The sequence below is a fragment of the Garra rufa genome, chromosome 4 (assembly GCF_049309525.1).
Source record: "Garra rufa chromosome 4, GarRuf1.0, whole genome shotgun sequence".
NCBI lineage: Eukaryota > Metazoa > Chordata > Actinopteri > Cypriniformes > Cyprinidae > Garra > Garra rufa.
In genome coordinates, this window is record NC_133364.1 from 2,506,343 (window position 1) to 2,525,365 (window position 19,023).

The 19,023-nt window shown below is 40.9% G+C and overlaps 1 protein-coding gene across 1 annotated transcript; it reads left to right on the plus strand.

Annotated features, from left to right (window-relative positions):
- Positions 1-206: 206 nt before the first annotated feature.
- LOC141333147 (lysine-specific demethylase 9-like) lies at positions 207-15,063 on the plus strand. Its single transcript, XM_073838083.1, has 8 exons — positions 207-797; positions 2,406-2,576; positions 6,346-6,974; positions 11,198-11,335; positions 11,435-11,577; positions 12,049-12,216; positions 12,717-12,825; positions 13,394-15,063. Exons 1-8 carry the CDS (start codon positions 452-454, stop codon positions 14,528-14,530), a joined length of 2,841 nt encoding a protein of 946 aa, XP_073694184.1. The 5' UTR covers positions 207-451; the 3' UTR covers positions 14,531-15,063.
- Positions 15,064-19,023: the final 3,960 nt, after the last annotated feature.

The following is a 19,023-nucleotide window of genomic DNA, read 5'->3' on the forward strand; positions in this document are numbered from 1 at the left end:
TTTCTTTTGTGTTCATGTAGTTAAAAAGTAGTATGTGGTCACCATGTCTAGAGTATTATATTTTTAAGTAGAGATTATTTTGCAGTAAACAATTGGCTGTTCTGTCCAGATCATGGGAGCCCCCCAAAAAAACACACACCTTTTTACATTTGTCTAGACCAAATGTATCGAGTAGCATCAACATTTTGGAAAATGATCGGCTCCTGAAGCATAATCAAAAGGAATACAGCGAGCAAGCTGCTGACGTCACTTCCCTGTCCCGCCGCCTCCGACCCGCTCCTGCTGTCAATCGGCGTCTGGCCACGCCCCGCTCCGAGGCTGCCATTTGTGTCAATCAACGCCAGGCCACGCCCGCCACAAGTACGTTCTTTCTGTCAATCAAACGCAGGCCACGCCCCTCTCGTGCGTCTTACACAAACAGCAGCAGCTCGAGAGAGTAAATAGAGAAAAGATGGCGGAGTTCATTCAGCTCAACAAACCCACCGAACCGAAACCAGCGTCCCAGAACCGGGAGCACCATCATCATCCTCCACCGGCCAAGAAAATCCGACATGAAGAGAAAATATTTAAAGCCAAGAAGATGAACGGAGGCACGGAGCAGCAAAATTACAGCAGCAAACCGAAAAACAAGAAAACCAAAACAGAGAAAGACAGAGACCGAGAGAAAGATAGAGAGAGGGAGAAAGAGAAAGAGAAAGGCAAAGAGAGAGAGAAAGAGAGGAAGAAACACAAAGTGGCGGCTGAAAATCACCTCAGTGTGAAGAAGGAAAACGGAGAGCTGAAGTTGTCGCAGAAAGGTATCGCTAGTCGCTTTGCTGCTGCTGCTCAGGCGCTGTTTGTGGTTGATAACGGGCCGTTGCTCGGTTAGCTGTGATCGGTGCGAGTGCGTTGTGTGTTTATCGTGTATTTATTGTGCCTGCGAATGAGTGCGTGCGTGTTTATTTGGGTGGAAAACACCCGACAGCGCGCGCTAGTTAGCTTAGCATCGGCGCGCGACTCGAACGGTGACGGAGCGCGTGCAGCTGCAATGTGACCCGCCGCAGAACGAGCGAACCAAAGCCTAATAGCATCACAATATCCGCCGTGTTATTGCAGAGACAGAAAACGGCAAACAACGCCATACAAACAAATGCTTCTATTCGAGTATCGATTTAATCTGCAGGACGGCACGATCATATAAATAAGAGCAATAAGCGAAATATCCGCCGTCGGACACCGGATCATCACGATTATAATAACTGCTGTGTTACTAATCTGTAATAACATTCGCTGGTTAGCGTTGATTTACAGCAGAAAACGTGAATCCAGCTGAAGCTGCAGTGAAGTCCGATGCATGTAACTGTGTTTGTGATGTTACTCTGTAATAAATGTCATGTGTCACACTGTAAGCTTCACTGTAAACTGCGAGTGTTGTGTGTTATTTGCTGTTCGTGTGGCATTTGTATCAGGCCTGTGACACACATTTACTTCGACACAACATTAATGAACTACACTATTACAGTAGTAACTAATCTGTCATAACACTGTGACTGTCATTCAGTCATTTAAGACACACTGCTGTCCTGCAGATGCTACTCACACTAACTCCTACTAACTCATTACAGTTCAGCTGTGCTCCTCACAAGAGCAGTGAATGAGTCCTAAAGCTTAAAAGAAAAAGCTGTATTCCTTCAGTTGACTTGCCTTCACATCATTCCAAACCTGCAGGACTTTCTGTCTGGATCACTAAAGAAGTTATTTTGGGAAAATGTCCGCATAATGAAAGTGGTGTTTTAAACTCCTTTTACTTGCACTGTATTGACAAAAGTAGTTGAAATGTTCTTCAAAATATCTTTTGTGTGGTATCTATCCAGAAGAAAGTAAGTCACGCAGGTCTGGAGCGACACGAACAACGACAGAATGATCTTTTATTTATATCGTCTCTGTTTACCTGCTTCCACAACTGTAGTTTGATAATCACGTTTCACAGTTTGTCTTTATGATGATGCCTTATTTTATCCTGGTACAGTTTGACAAAATGAGTCCAGTCTGTGCAACACACTGAACACGACAGAAACGTCAGCGCAAACGTGTTTGTACCAGGATCATGAACCTGTCGAAATTGTGTTCTGGATATAAATGAGCAAAAATTATATTTTGCGCAAACAAAACGAAGCTTCTTTTAGGACCGGCCAGACCTTATTTTCATGACCGTTTATACAGGTGTATGAAAATATGGTACAATTCTTTAAAAATCTGTTGAGGAATGTGAAGTTAGCTAGTTAAAGATCTGAGCTGGTAAACGCATCAACTTTCACCACTTTGACACGCGTAACCGTCTGTACAGCGGTTTAGTTCGGGAAGCAGTGACATCAGTGAATGATTTGGCTTCTTTTAACCGTCCCGTGTGTTTCTTTCTCCTGCAGATCACACCGTCAAAGACAAAGAGAAGCAGAGAGACAGAGACCGTGAGAAAAAGAGAGAGAGAGAGAAGGACAGAGAAAAAGAGCAGGAGAAAGAGATGAAGGAGAAAAGAAAACATAAGCTGATGATGGAGATGAAGAGAGAGAACGGAGAGGTGAAGATCCCACAGAAAGGTAAGCGATGTGGCAACCCAAATCCACAGCACCTGCGTTTGACCTCTGACCTGCGCTCAGAATGCATCTGTGAGCTTCAGTCGCTCAATATGTGCATTTGGGTTCACCTCTTAACATGCATATCATTTCCTAAAGTTATTATATAATGTGAAGAAACCGTGGCAGTGTAAATGTTTTGTTGACTGAGACGGTCACAGCTAAACAGAGCTTTAGACAGGCGCCGCTCGCTCAAAGACATCTGAGAAAGAATGAACACTGTTTCTATTGGCAGCAGAGTGTGCGTCTCTTGGTCTTAATGTTAATATCCCACGTTTTCATATGAGATGAAATGTTTGTCATCACTGCACAAAACACAATTTCTTACAAAATAAGCACAATATAATTTTGGGGCCAAAATGTGCTTGAAGGAGATACGACCGTTTTAGATGGTGTCATGCACTACATGACAAAACCTGTACTCATACGGTATTGTATGTCACACTCATTTGATCAGCTAGAGCAGCGCTGCAGAAAGCGACTAAAAGACCAGTTTGTTAGCGAATGTGCCGATTTGATATCTGAATCGTTGTTACTGACTCACTCGCTGAACCGTGCGTCATTTTCGGTTCGAGTCTGATTCTAAATAAAGCTGGAAATGTGATCTATACTTCAGGCTTGTGACACTTACATTCAGTCTCTTCATTGACTTTAATCGTGCCCTGCTTGTCCAAAAAAAGATTGCACATGCTAATATTTTGTAGGACCTCTGGTAACATTGTGCTTTTGATGTGGCATCGTTTCGATAGCATTACGCAACGTCACAACATTTATTTCCATCAAGGGTTGCATTCATTTTTGTCTGAGATCTCGTATTGACAATAGGAGAGTCGACTCCAGCGCATCCTAAAGACTTTCAATAGGGTTAAGCTAGGGCTGGGCGATATGGCAAAAAAAATCATCACGATAACTTTTTTTTTATATCAGTCGATATCGATAATTATCACGATAAATGTCAAATCTTTATATCTATCAATATTAAAGGCAGATTTTTACTGAATGAAAGAAAAACCAGATAATTATTTATGGTTTATTGTCAGAACATGACAAATACTTTCCAAACAATGATCAATTGAGGTAGAATACAGATTAGAATATTACTAGTAAAATCAACATCAATACAATACAATATTATTAATATTAATAGAATATATAAAAAAGTTTTTATATAAAAAATAAGAACTGTAATATAATACAACACTTGTAACATGACTCTGACTGTAAATGCAGAGTTAAAGTGATTTTTGAGTATATTTATCATTCAACAAAAATAAGAATAGACAAATCTTTTCAGCATGCCTAACCCTCTGTGCAACTGATTTAACACATTTTGTAAAATGTTTTAGCTGTCTGATAATATAAATACAAAACAAAAAAATGGTTCAGGGCTCTACGCTTACTTTTCTTGCTAGGAGCACTTGTGGTCCTAACTTAAAATATTTAGGAGCACAGTCAAAATTTTAGGAGCAAATTCTAAACAATAATCAAAACTCTGATAAAAAAAGTGCCTTCCTATTACGATATTCGACCCCTTAAAGTGATTTACAGGGAAATTTAGTTTTTTACCTTTGTTTTTACCCTTTCATATGTTTAATGAGGCTCAGAGGTGAAATGAATGCAATCAAAATCATAAATTCATGTTGAGATTAATGTTTTTAGTATAAAACTATGACTACAGAAATATTAAAGATTTAAATAACTGAACAGATCTGCCAGCAGATGGCGGCAAGACACTGATTTAATTACTGAATCATATTTTGATTCGTTCGAACGGATGATTCATTCGGGATTTAAGCAAGTGACTCTCTTTATGAATGGCAAATTGAATCATTTCACTAGATTCGTTTAAAAACGCACGTTCATTCATAAACGAAACGTGTTGCGCGCAGTTGTGACTTGTTTCAGATTACTTTTGACGACGAAATAAAGCAAAATCAGGCAATAGTGTTATAGTCAGTCAATGTAAGTCACTTAATAATAAATTCTTGTTTATTTAACTGCTGTATTAAATCAATGTCTCATTTACAAGCTCCCTTAAAGGCTGTCACTCATCTTAGTTCGCGATATCAGAAAGCTCTATTATAACCAACGATGCTCTCTATACTGCACAGTCTCTTATTTACACTCTCTTTACACTTTATAATGAAAGGATTCGTGAGATTTGTCTGTGATACATTACTCAATGTTGCAAAAATACGTAGAAACCTTTGAAGCTCCGCTGAGCGCAAACACAAATATGCTGACGGGGTCAGTCGCAGTGGTGCTCCTAAATATTTTTTTTTACAGTCGCACGTAGTAATTTTCAGTCGCAAATGTGAGTGAAATGGTCGCACCGTAGAGCCCTGTGGCTGTAAACTAAATACTGCGTGCGCCATCCGGAAGTGCAGGCTGCAAAATGCCTGCGCAGCGTTACGTATAGTGCGTAAACATTATCGAGCGCTTATCGAACTGTCATTATCGTTTTATCGAAAAAACTATATCGTGATAATTATCGTTATTGAATTATCAACCAGCCCTAGGTTAAGCTCAGGACTCCGTGGTGCCGATTCATATGAAGATGATTCCTCATGTTCACCTTACCGCTATTTCACAGTTTGAGCCTGGGGAATCTTGCCAGAAACATGTTAATAATGATCCAATCCTACACTCTTCTGTATTTGCTCAATTTAATCCAAATATATATATTTTTTGTCTAGGTAGTGAACGACAATGTGTAAAGATCTACATTCACCATTCAACAGTTCTGTTTTTTTAATAAAAAAAATCATTGAGATATTTAATTTAGCATATGAGAAGCAGTTATAAGTTAGAGTCGATTGTGTTTGGGTGACGTGTTTTGTGTGTTAGATCTGAATCGCCAACCCAGAACGCAAACGTTTGTTTGTTTATGCGGCGGCGTCTCTGTCGCTCATCATTTTTCACTGTTAACACACACGATTGTCTGTACACAACTGATAACTAAACTAACTAATCATGACACACTACTCAAAGAAAGTAGCCTGTTAGTTGCATGCTGTTTTTATATCATCATTCTTATATCATCAAGTTTATTGATATGACAAAAATGTTACGTTTGTGTCACTATCCTTTATGTATAAGAAAATGGAGTACAAAATGAGTGCCAGTAAAGAATAGAGTAAAATTAAAGTAAATAAGTCATTGCGGTTGTAGGATGATAAAAAAGAGCATTAATAAACTGTTGGAGACACAGACTGGAGTCGGATCATTCGCTGACAGACGGACAGCTGCTCAGTGTTTCACAGACACTTGTAATTGTGTGTTAGTTGAGTTCAGATGACGGTGTGAACACCAGCTCACAATATTTTCTCCTGTGTGCTCGTGTCTGTAGTGAGTTTGTGTCCCGGTGAGTGTCTTTATGGTCAAGCGGCTCTGGATTTTTTTTTTTTTTTTAATAGTCTTTTTTTTTTATTGCCCGTATTTGTACTATTAGTGTCTGTTATTTGTGATACAGGTGGGTGTGTGGGAGTTTTTGCTAGTTGTCTCTGAATAAGTGTTGAACTATGCCTAGTGTGTCGGTTTCAGTCTCACAGACGTCTCAGCTTTAGCTCTCGCCGAACTGAAGCGCTCTGGAGATTTACAGACATCGCCTTCAGCAGATTCATCGTTGTCTGCTCCTGTCTTCGTTAGCTCTGCTGTTTGCTAGAATGCCACATCACTCTTGTTCTGAAGATGTTTGTGTAAGTTAATCGTCTTTCTCTTAATCGTGCCGTAGGTGACAAAGAGAAGCCGAAGATAGACTCTGCTGAGGACTTGCTGATGAAAAAGGTCAAGAAGAAAAAGAAAAAGAAACACAAAGAAGGTGAAAAGAGAAAGCGGCCCAAGATGTACAGCAAATCTATCCAGACGGTTTGTTCTGAACTCCCCAAATGTGGGTCAGAATTCAAGCCGCCACCTCCTGTCCAGCAGGGCGCCGCTCTGACCTCCGTCGGCAGCCCGAAGCAGGAGAACAGCGGCGGCCAGAGCGCGAGCGCCGCGGACGGCGACGGAGAGGCCAGAGCCGCTAAACTGCCCGGACTGGACCGGCTGGAGTTCGGCTGTCTGGTTCACGTGGAGCATCAGCCGAACGGAGGCGCTCTGGTGGCTCACGCCTACAACAAGGAGCTCTCTGTTCTGTCTCCCGTGGAGATGCAGAGGTTTGCGCAGGAGTTTGTGACGCTGTCATTTTCTGAGGACCAGGACGGAGCCGCCAACTACGTGATGGGCGTGATTCACGGGGCCGCCTCTTACCTCCCAGACTTCCTGGAGTACTTCTCTAGTAAGTTCCCCAACTCGCCCGTCAAAATGGAGATCCTGGGGAAGAAGGACATCGAGACGACTACTATGGCAAACTTCCACGCTCAGGTTAGTAGATGTCTCATGTTGTGTGGCACCGCTGGGTGTTTGTAGGTTGTGCAGCAGATCGGCGTGACACTCGTTAGCTCGAGAAGATCAAACGTCAGCTATGATCACAGATCAGTGCTCCATACACACAGCACGGGTGGTGAAAATGGCATGTTACAGTATTCAGAAATAAATGTATGCACATGATTCTGTTTTTTTACAACAAACATTTGTCTGCATCGTTATACTTTCTGTAATTCTTTAGGTGTATTTCGTTGACACTAAACTACATACAGTTGTTATTATTTAGTACTAAGTACTTCTATAATTGTAGTCAAACAGTGAAAAATGTCAGAGTCATTGCATTGGTAATAGCTGCTGAAATCATGACAACATGAAGTAGATTACTGGGTGATGAGAATCAAATTCACCTTAAGGAGCCAAAAAAAATGTTGTGCCTCACTGGGATTGTGCCATACGCCGTCGCCCACTCATCGACCGCAGGCTTCTGGACTCGTAAGAGCACATGCTGGAAGTCCAGTCTGAAATGTATTGCGGTAGTCCAGTCTAGCCTGATCTACCTGATGGTTCTGGTTAATCTGCGTGGGATTATTGTTGGTGACTGTGACTAAATGGTGAATTGTACTTTACCGTGGCAGTAGCTGTGAAGTTGAGAAGCTCTGTTTTCACTAGAGTGTGTTTGCCACTACGCTGGAATCGTCCGGTTAGAATGAAAAGTGAAGCTGTGTTTCAGCAGCAGAGCAACAGTAACAGTCATAAGAGCACAGATCAAGATGGCATTGTGTTTGATTGTATGTCTTTGTGTTTGTTGTGACCTGTGAGCTCTTAGGACTCCTAAACACACACACACACGCTTTATCCGAAACACAGAGGCAGAGCGACCCGTGAGATGTGATGTTAGACACTCTTCTCATTAGAAACAGCATCTGCTCTTTCTCAGTTTGTACCATTAATAGAAACGTGACCTCCGTAAAACGCCTGGACACGCTGCCCGAGAGAGCGCTAGCTGTGTTTGTTCTGCTGTATGTCAGGCAGAGATGAGTCAGACCTGCAGGCATTAGCAGCCTGGACATGACATGAGTGATGTCATTAATCCCATCATGCACTGCTCACTTCACATTCCCCTGGTTCCTCAAGAGCTCACTGTACTGGAGCATCACATGACCACACGCAGCATTTTATTATTAGTTATTAGTTCTATTATTAGCCATTATTAGTTCATTAATAGCATTCTGTGTATGATCATGTGATCAAGCTAGTGTGTTTAGACGATTCAAACAGCTGGACGGACCGAGAATACGTGTGTGATTTTACTTGAGTGCTTACCAAGTGTGTATTATTGTCCTAAAATGTTCCCTCTTATTTTGACCTTTCAGGGTTTGTTGTTGTCATTTATCTCTGTGATTGTGTTTGGGAGTGACTCTACAGCTCGTGTCATTTACACACACACACAATAATACAGTACACTGTCTAGTAGGGATGGATGTAAAACCACAATAAAAGTCCCGATGGTTAGTATTAGGTTTCATGCCAAACTACACAAGGCCCCGCCTCCCTCTCATGTCAAAGCAGCGTGGCACACATCAGTCTGATGCAGAGAAGAGGAAAAATAGAAAAGAAAGTGAACAAGATATGAAAAATTGATGGATTTTATGATGTTGAAATGGCGTTTGCTGCATCAGTTTTTGTTTATTTAATTCAGCGATTCATGAGCGTTTTGAAGACGCTGCGCCAGTGTAACAAAATCATGCACAGTGTTATTGTGGGCACTTGAAAATATGTAAATAATTCTAGATGCCTCATAATCCAAACTATTTAAAAAAATTATTTAATAACGTATATATGCCTATTTATACAAATATATGTACATACATCCATATTAGCGAGCAGTTAAATTGGACAGTGCTGTGTATTTGCTGCGTGAATATTCGGTCTGATTTTTGCATCAATCTGACCAAAATCAGCAGATGGGCTGAATAAAAGTGCAAGCTCATTCTCTGACAGGAGGGGGTGCTTATGGAACAGCAGAAACACAGCCATTAAAATGCTTACCCCTTCACACAAAGAAAGTCAAACAGTATTTACATGTTTCCATTTACAGGTTTTTTTGCACATATATATTTTTGCATTTTAATCTTGAAAAAAAAAATTGAAATTAAATTATTAAAATTAACGTAGTAATTTTAAGAATAAGAATTTTAATAACCTATTGGTAGGTGTTTTGGATTTATTAAAGAATTAATCTTACATTTTAATATATTTCTCTGAAAGTAATGTAATGGTTTGCTTTAGTAAATATATATTTATATTAGGGGTTGGCATAGATTAATTTTTTTAATCTAGATTAATCTAGATTAAATCTTGGAATTAATCTAGATTAATCTAGATTAAAATGGCTAATTTGAATTCTGCTGAAGGCATTCAGAATACCTGCTACCCAAATAATGACTTAAAGTCTTTGAGAATGGATCATAAAGCTCATAAAGCTGTTCTATGATAATTTGTTGATGAAAATAAATTATGTTCAATTAGATGTACTTGTGTTTACTAACTAACTAACAATGAAATTATTTTTTCTCCCTATTAGATTGTGTTTTTTTTTAACGTCAACACCTACCCAGCCCATTACATGTTACACCGTACTTTTATTTTGACAGGTTGCCGTGAAGTTTCTGTGTCATACAGTATGATATAATGCTAGTTTTCTCAAATGAAACGGTAAAAGTGACACTCACAGCAGTTTGGGAGATTGAGTTTATCTGTTCATGTGAGATGCCAAAAATTACCAGGAGCGTCACGTGTGTTTCAGTATGCGTGTAGTAAAAGCTCGTCTCCGCAATGCATACATACAGCTAGGCAAACGGAGCATATCGGATTCATATTAAAACGGTCTTTTTGCATTTCAGTTTTCACATACACTAGTCCATATCGCGATTTGAATTAAGTGACTGACCAACATTTGATTTATGAATCCAAAAAACGACGAATTTACGTGGCATTTCGCTATAGTAGATTCGGTTTTTATGAATGGAGGACGACGCGATCCCGTCTGTGTTTTGGCGGAGGAGACTTAAACGTGCGACCATATTCTACAGTCTTCGGTATACATCCGCGTTAAACTATCAAGGTGAAAGTCATCATAGCTTGCGTAGTTTAGACCCAGCTCCCAACCCAAATTTGAGAATAGATTAACGGCGATATTTTTTTTATCGCGCGTTAAGAGTTTCACGTTAACGCAGCACGTTAACGCCGATAACGGCCCACCACTAATTTATATTTATATGTAAATATTAGTAATACAATTTTCTAAAGCTTTACAGTAACCGACTGTCTGCAGAAAAGTTTTAATGGTATCTCTCTGTGTAATGCATAATAAAGCACTGTTCATAAACATCCGCTTTGTTTACGGTGGTTACTGTGGAACTGTTTAGAATACAGCTCCGGCCGGAAAATGACAACAAATTATATTTACTAATGTCTACACCTAACCCAACCCTAAACTTAACCTTACATTATTGCAAATACAGTCATTAATTGTTGATCAGTGTGACAGAAATTACAATATTGACGTTCGCATGCCCAGTAGGACAATCTGGCCGTAGCCGCATCTCTTCTAGCCCTAACCCTGTTTCTACTGTTTGGCTGTGCCTCCTGCTGTCAGACAGTGAAGTTACATTCTCATTCAGCCTTTCTGCCGTTTGTCCTCAGACCAATGTGAAAAAGCCTGAAATGTGAGATTTGTCATTTCATCAAACCTTTTCCCCCAAAACTTTATTGGCAGATGTAGAGCATGTTAGTAGATAACATGTTATATTGTAAGTCACCAAACCAATAATTTTTGCTTGTTTAAAATCCAGCCATCATTTTTTTAATGTTATTGTAATGCCAATGCAAATAAAAAGTGCTAAAAGTAATAATTTATTTTGCTTTTTGATATAAAAATGGTGAAATGATTCTAGTGTGTTTGAGCACTTTTTGAACACTTCCAACACATTTTCATAATACTTTGATTTGGTCACTGTAAACGTGATACGAAATTTGCATACCTTTTCATCTCTACTTTCTAGCATCACAGCATTAACCCCGGGCTCCTGCTGCTGTGTGTGTTTTTGTGTTTGTGTGTTCACCGCTGCTGAAAGTTTGGGCTTCTTTTGCTCAGAATAAACTTAGAATAACATATAGAAACAATGACATTTGACAATGGAGGTGTGGTGTGTGTTCAGGTGAGGAGGAGTTACTCTCACGGGACGTACCGCGCCGGCGCTATGAGGCAGATCAGTCTGGTGGGTGCCGTGGACGAGGAGGTGGGCGATTATTTCCCAGAGTTCCTCAACATGCTGGAGAACTCGCCCTTCCTGGAGGTGTGTTTTCCTCTGTCTCTCTTTCACACACACATTTCTTTTGGCACCAGCAAATTGATCATCGTGTGTGTGTGTGTGTGTGTGTGTGTGTGTGTGTAGCGGACGCTGCCGTGGGGGACGTTCTCCAGTCTGAAGCTGAAGAGCCCAACAGAGAGTGACGACGGGCCCATCATGTGGGTTCGGCCCGGAGAGCAGATGATCCCGGTCACAGACATGCCAAAGTCTCCCTTCAAACGGAAACGGTAACACAGCAAACTTCACTTGTGTCTCTCTCTGTGTGTGTGTGTGTGTGTGTGTGTGTGTGTGTGTGTGTGTCTCTTTCTGTCTCTCAGCTAGAGTCTAACAGCACATTCTCATCAAACATCAGAAATGAGACTGTCGTGATTTTCCTGTCTAATATCAGTCCAGAATTAAATTCAAGTTTATTTGTATAGCAATGTTTATGATACAGCTTTACCTAACCCTAAGTTTCTCCAATATATTATCATCATGATCTTCAGAAGTTCAGATCAATTACATGAGTGCTGCTGTGTGTACACTCATAAATAAACAAACACGGAGACACACACATAGTAACACAAATACGTTCTTACACATACACAAAAGACGTGTGTTTAGCTGAGCGTCAGTAATGCTCCAGGATCACTGGCTGTGTGTGTGTTTTATCTTTATTACCCAATGATGATTATATTCATAATCTGTCTTTTTTGCAGTTCAACTAATGAAATTAAGAATCTTCAGTATCTGCCTCGAGCCAGTGAGCCGCGCGAGATGCTGTTTGAGGACCGAACCAGAGCTCATGCTGATCACATCGGTCAAGGGTTCGAACGCCAGACCACCGCTGCTGTGGGAGTGCTGAAAGCTGTCCGCTGCGGGGAAGGGTGAGCAAACACACACACACACACACACACACACACACACACACACACACACACACACACACGTTTGTTTTTGTGAATTGTGGGGACATTCCATAGACGTAATGGTTTTTATACTGTACAAACGATATTTGCTATCACCCTACACCTTCCCTACACCTAAACCTAGCCCTCACAGGAGACTGTGCATATCTTTACATTCTCAAAAAAACGTATTCTGTATGATTTATAAGCCTTTTGAAAAGTGGGGACATGGGCAATGTCCTCATAAGTCACCCTCTCCTTGTAATACCTATGTCATACCCATGTTATTACACACATTTGTGTCCTGATATGTCACAAAAACAAACACACACACACACACACACTCGCGCAAACACAGATTCAGCCGACATACAGCTGTGATTCCTCTAGAAGCTTTATGAAGCACTGCTCCTGTCTGCTGTGGTTTGTTGGCGTGGGCTGATGATCTCGATCGTGTATGTTTGTGTTTTCTTCTGCAGTGCCGATCCTCCACGCATAACCAAAGACGTCATCTGTTTCCACGCGGCTGATTTCCCTGACGTGGTGCAGCGGTTGCAGTTGGACCTGTACGAGCCGCCCCTGTCTCAGGTGAGATCACTTCCTGTACTGGTCATTCAATGACCCTAACCCTGCTGAATACGTCCTCTGTGAGACCCTCGTCAGTGCGCGTCATCCGGAGCACTGCCGTCCAGCCGTTGAAGGAGATTTGTGCTCGAGTGTTTAACATCTGACTGTAATGTTGTACTTTTCTCTAAACTCTTACTTGGAGACCACATACACATGACCTGTTTTGTGCCCACATTATCAAGTCATTTAGGGGAATTACAACCAAATTAAGCATAAACAAAACACCACACCTCTGTTTATGGTGGGTTACTTAGAACTGACTAATGTAAGTCAAGTTTTACCAAGTAATATTACTTTAGTCCAAAATAGTAGATATCAGACATGGCAGAATCTAGAGTATCATGTTCCTTAAGCATACAGAGTGATAATTTAGGGATATTTAAACAGCATTCTGCATGTTTGTGGTGTTCATTTTATTATGTAAAATTTCAGGTTTATTCTGAATGTTGCTAGTGTGCTAACAGTTGAAAAGTAGACAAGTTTCATACAAAGTTTAATGAGCTGCTCCGTTCATTCTGTCTCTCTCCAGTGTGTGCAGTGGGTGGATGATGCTAAACTCAATCAGCTGAGGCGAGAGGGAATCCGCTACGCTCGTATCCAGCTCTACGATAACGACATCTACTTTATCCCTCGCAACGTAGTTCACCAGTTCAAGAGCGTGTCGTCCGTGTGCAGCCTCGCCTGGCACGTGCGCTTGAAGCAGTATCATCAGCAGCCCGAGGAAGAGGAGGCTCGTGAGGAAGGTGAGGAGCTGAAGCAGCACATCAAGCAGGAGTCGACTGGCGAGAACACCGATGCCGCAAACACGGACTGCAGATCCACGCAAGAGGCGCCGTGCGTAACGCAGATAAAGATTGAGCGGGAGGAGATACTCGCTGACAGACCGCCCAAGCCTCCTCCTGGAAGTAACAGCTCGACTCCGCCTCTCGCCTCTTCCTCCGACGGACGACTCAAAGCGCACCACGTGTTGGAATGTCCGAGCGCTCCGTCGCACCCCTCCACCGCCGCGGCCAACGCGTCACGCAACCCGACGGCCAGTCCGCACACGCCCAAACACACGCACGCCTCGGCACCAACCAAACACACACACACCTCCGCATCCAGATATCTCCATCCTTCCTCTGTGTCCAAACCAGGCCACGCGCCCCCAACACCAACTAAACCCAGCCATTCTGCCAACACAACCAAACCCACGCAACCTACTAACCCAACCAAACCCGTGCATCCCGCTAACCCAACCAAACCCACGCAACCCACTCACACAACCAAACCCACGCAACCCACTCACACAACCAAACCAACGCAACCCACTCACACAACCAAACCAACGCAACCCACTCACACAACCAAACCAACGCAACCCACTCACACAACCAAACCAACGCAACCCACTCACACAACCAAACATACACAACCTACTAACACAACCAAACCAACGCAATCTGTTAACATAAACAAACCCACACACTCTGCTAACACAGGCAAACACACACACTCCACACTAATAACCAAACCCGGCCCCAAACTGAGCTCTGGACTGTCAATCAGCTGGACTGCTCCGCCCCAGGCCACGCCCCCTCTGAGGCCGGACCGCCCCCCAGACTCTCTGCACCCGAAGGCGGTCAGAGCTCACCCGCATGAACCACACAAAGACTTTTTATACTGATTTGTACAGGACGGTTTTTAAACGGCGCTTCATTTAATCACCTTTATTTCTACTGTCTACCGGTTTTTCTTTCTTTGTAATCGATCTGATCTGACGAGAGCAGAGAATCCACCACTTCTGTAAGACAGGATCAACATCTGTCTCTCTCTCCTGTTACCGGTTGTCAACATGGCAAATGTAGCTCGTAACTCGCTCCTCAGTGCCTGTCCGTAACTGTGAAATATCCAAGCACTTCGGCTCGGCTGCACTGAGAAAATTCTTCAAATCCAAACAGGTCCTTGAATAATATATTTTCAGTTGTAGGCTTTAGTCGTATTACAGCTGACATGAACATATATATTTTTTGTAAGATGACACAGAATTCTTTTAAAGACTCTACAGGCTTTTCCATAGAGCTTATTTATATTAAGGGTTTCTTTGGTTCTGTTTGATTTGTCAGCACTGTAGTGTACATAACGATTTTTCTAAAGGAAATGTGTAGTGTGATTTATACTGAAATCAGAACCTCCTAATAAAAGGTTCAGTTTGTTGGATCGGTGTCGTGTCTGTAAACCTCGTCGTCCATCGAGCGTTTTGCATGATCTGGAGCTACTAAAGAGAATTAAAGTATCACGACGATCGGTCTCACATCCAGACCATCTTCTGTGGTGTGATTTTTCTGTATTTCTACCGATGTATGTTCTGTATTCTGTTTGATAGCGGCCCGTCTTTCAGCCGTCTCATTACCAATGCCTTCTTTCACCTCAGAAACCGCACTCAACTGCAAACGAAACTAGGCTCTATAGGGCTGTTTGGGACTCACTCTCTTTCTTTAAGTCCAGATCTAAGACTCCTCTTTTTAGCAAAACCAGTTTATTCCTCAGTCGTAGTTTTGCTGAATTCATCTGATCTGCCAGAGCCGTAACTCCTTTCATAGTCCATGTATGCAGTATGGCCTCAGCGCTTAGGTTATTCCTTCTCATCTGCCGTTATATCCAGAGGGTCTCAGGTCCCGTTTCCACCTTTTTGTTCTGCTGTTATTGACCGTCACACTCCCGTCTTCCACGTTTGAGCTCACGAAGACAGAAGTGTTGCCACATCTAACCTGAGCAGCTTCTACATCAGCCGTATCAGTAAATCGGAGATGAGCCTCAGACACTTGTTTGTTAATGTTCATATTGACATTATGCTGAGATTGTTTAGTCAGAGGACAACCGGCCGAATGAAGCTTTTCATTCTCTGGCGGCTCACTAGCATCGTAACGTTTCTGGCAGCCTGCTTCATGTGAAGTATTTAGGCATTATAGACGTAACGGTTTGGATTTATGTAAAGCTGCTTTAAAACCATGTGTGTTGTGCAAGGCGCTATACAAATAAATTTGACCAGAAAAATTAGGTTTCATTTTCCACCTGGTAATAAGATGCGTTTCTGTGATCAGAAGCGCTTAGCACTAAATACAGGTGTGAACGGATCATCAAACAACATACACCACGCATCACCAAACCCTCCTGTGTCCTGATGCGGCCCGCAGTGAAGATGTTGTGAGGAAGAGCAGCAAACACATTGATTAAGATCTAAATGAATCTCGCTGGTTGAAAGTAAGGCTTGAAGTCTCATCACTCACAAAAGCCAGGTTTGTCTGTGACCACATACACTCTGATCACAGCGCCTGTGTAAAGATCATTTATCACTGCCATCATAGAATCCAAATTATAAAGGTCTGTTCACACCAACACAAATGTTTGGCATGAAATTTAGATTTTTGGACTGAATTTGTCTGTAATATGTAAAAACGACAGACAGGTTAAATGTAAATGCAAGTTGAATCTCTGACAGTAGGTGGCACTTATAAAAAAGCAGAAATAGCCCGGTTACTTTGCAGTAACAGCAGTGTCTCCGTGAGTGTTAGCAAAAGCTTGAATTTTATTCATTGCCCACTTGAAAAGAAAGGTCCCCTAGATAGTGTGCATGTGCATGAAGGTGGTGCTCATCTAAGACTATGTAAATGTAAAATGTGTCCAATGTAATGTGAATGCTCATGGTCAATGGCATATACATTTGTCATTTTAAAGGGTGCTCATACTGCCCCTTTGTGGTGGTTTGATGCACACATTCTACCAGACAGTCAAAGTGGCCTCACATCCCTAAAGCGTGGAGTCAAGAGGAGAGACTGTGAGGGTTTGAGCGCACCATGGGATGAGTAACATGATTTGGCCAGATTGGCAAATTTATGTGCTTTGAACCACTGATTTAAAACAAAAGATTAGTAAAAGTGTTGAGTCTTTATAAAGCTGTTTTTCATTTAGCAGAGATGTAATTCACTCCTGTGTGCTCAACTGCACTCTTGCCCTTCAGTAACTACATCAAACCTCAATTACTAGTTTGAAATGTATATCGTTTCTTAACACTTGAGCATTAAACAGACAAAAACTCAAATGAAAAAAATCAAAACACTAAAAAATGTGGAGAAAAAAAACAATACATGATGACTGCATTTACACCTTTAAACTTTTATCCAGCATTTGTTCACCTTTTGTATCGATTGCTTTACATTTATTTTTACTGGGCTTACTCTACATAAAAATAAAATAAATGAAAAAATGAAAAATTAATTTATGAGAATGTTGAAGACCCATTTTATTGACAAACTTATATTTGTATATTATAGAAATACATCAAAATGTAAATTTGCTGAATTTGTATAGTTTCTATAGAATATTTATAGTTCCATTAAGTGAAATCAGGCTGTGTATTAGTAAGCACAATCATTTTATTGTGGTCTTTGACAATGTTCTAGACCTGCAGAGATGAGCTCCAGTCCTAATCAAACACAAGTGCATCTGCTAATCAACATCTTCAGGATTATGTGTTTTAAAATATAATTTGTGGGTTTCCTTGCTTTCCCTTAGACTCAAAATACAATGCAATACTGCCACTGTGTGGACTATTGGTATAATGTTGCTTAAATCTCTCTCAATAAACCAAGGGTTGTTGATAAAATCTAAGGCTTGCTTTACCTCCAACCTCAACCAAAAACAGCAAAAGCAGCTAATCAAGGTCTTCCAGAATATAGCCCAGGAACTATGAAGTGTGTTGGCAGGGTTGGAACTGAAGGACACTAAAGCTTGAATCAACACTGTACACTTGCAAGATGACTTGAACTTTATTGTAATACATCTTTTTTTTTTTCTTTTACAACATTTGAAATGGTCCAAAAAAGTTAATCAAAGTTGTCCTAAAACAAGGTCTTAATTCAACATGAGGAGGATAATTTGAGCGCCCAAAGAGTCTTCAGTGATCACAGCTGGATAACTTCAGAAAATTGTCTTGGGGTCAGAAAGCCTTATAATGGGCCATGATTGTATCTTCCAGGTGAACACGGTTCCGAAAGAACCATCCAAAAAAACACAAAAATGGTTCACCGAGCACAAACAAAGGTTCTGCCATCACCGCCACATTTCTTTAACCTGAACCCTACAGAAAACTGAAGAAGAGAGAGTTCAACCTGGAGCTGGGAATCTGAAGGGTCTGGAAGGATTCTGTATAGAAAAATGGTCTCTGATCTCATGTCAGGTGTTCTCCAAACTCATCAGGCATTATAGGACAGACTCATAGCTGTTAAACTGGTATTAAATAAAAGGCTGAGCATTAAAGAAAAACTACTCTTTTATAATGAGCTTTCCCTTTTTTTCCATTCTACTTTAATAAAGGTTTTGTGTCTGTGAAAAGAGTGTTAAGAAAAAACGACATAATATAATAAAAAAAACAGCCAAAATGTACCAATTTATTGCAAAGCAGGTGAAAAAACCAGAGGTACTGCTGGAATGAACTTTTATACCTTTGCTGCGGTGCATTATGGGAGGTGGGAGAAACCAAGTGTAGAGAATAAAGAGGATTGTTTGTTATTTTAAAATTTGAATGCCTTACCATCGATGAAATTTGTATAAATGACTGATAAATAATAATTTGTTGATTAGCATATGTAGTTTATGAACTGAGATTTGGTTATTTGATGGATTTAATTTCTGTTTGTTTGTGTGGCTGTCAATGGTTTTGCCCATTGCTATAAATGCTCACTAGCTGGGCTGGGCCTGGTTTGTCAGTGTGAGATGGCAGTCACAGTGGATGGATGCTGAAAGAGATTGTCATGCTTGACGGTATGTGGTTATTTACTTTTTTAAATATATAAATAAATGAGACTCTATTGTAAGAGTATATTAAAATAACCTAAAAGTCTGTGTTATGAGTTAATCAAGAGGTGTTTTTTTTGGTTGGTTAATCACCATGTTGAAAGTAGGTGAAAACATTTGCAACTGATTAAATGCTGAACAGAATCAAGAGAGATATGGCACCAGATGAGGATCTTGGCTTGTATTGTGTTTGTCTTTTTTCCATAAAACAATTCTTAAAAAATTTAAAATACACAACAGAATTTCTCTACTTTTTCAGCTTTGTTTGTACAAATGTTTCTTTATTGTAATGTGGGCTACACAATGATTGATAAGTCTTTTAAG

What these genes read in the sequence shown, in the direction of transcription:
- LOC141333147 (XM_073838083.1), top strand. Translation starts at nt 452, where the DNA reads ATGGCGGAGTTCATTCAGCTCAACAAACCCACCGAACCGAAACCAGCG. An exon ending in GGTGAAGATCCCACAGAAAG is followed by an intron (nt 2,577 to 6,345) that starts GTAAGCGATGTG and finishes ATCGTGCCGTAG; the next exon opens with GTGACAAAGAGAAGCCGAAG. An exon ending in TGGCAAACTTCCACGCTCAG is followed by an intron (nt 6,975 to 11,197) that starts GTTAGTAGATGT and finishes GTGTGTGTTCAG; the next exon opens with GTGAGGAGGAGTTACTCTCA.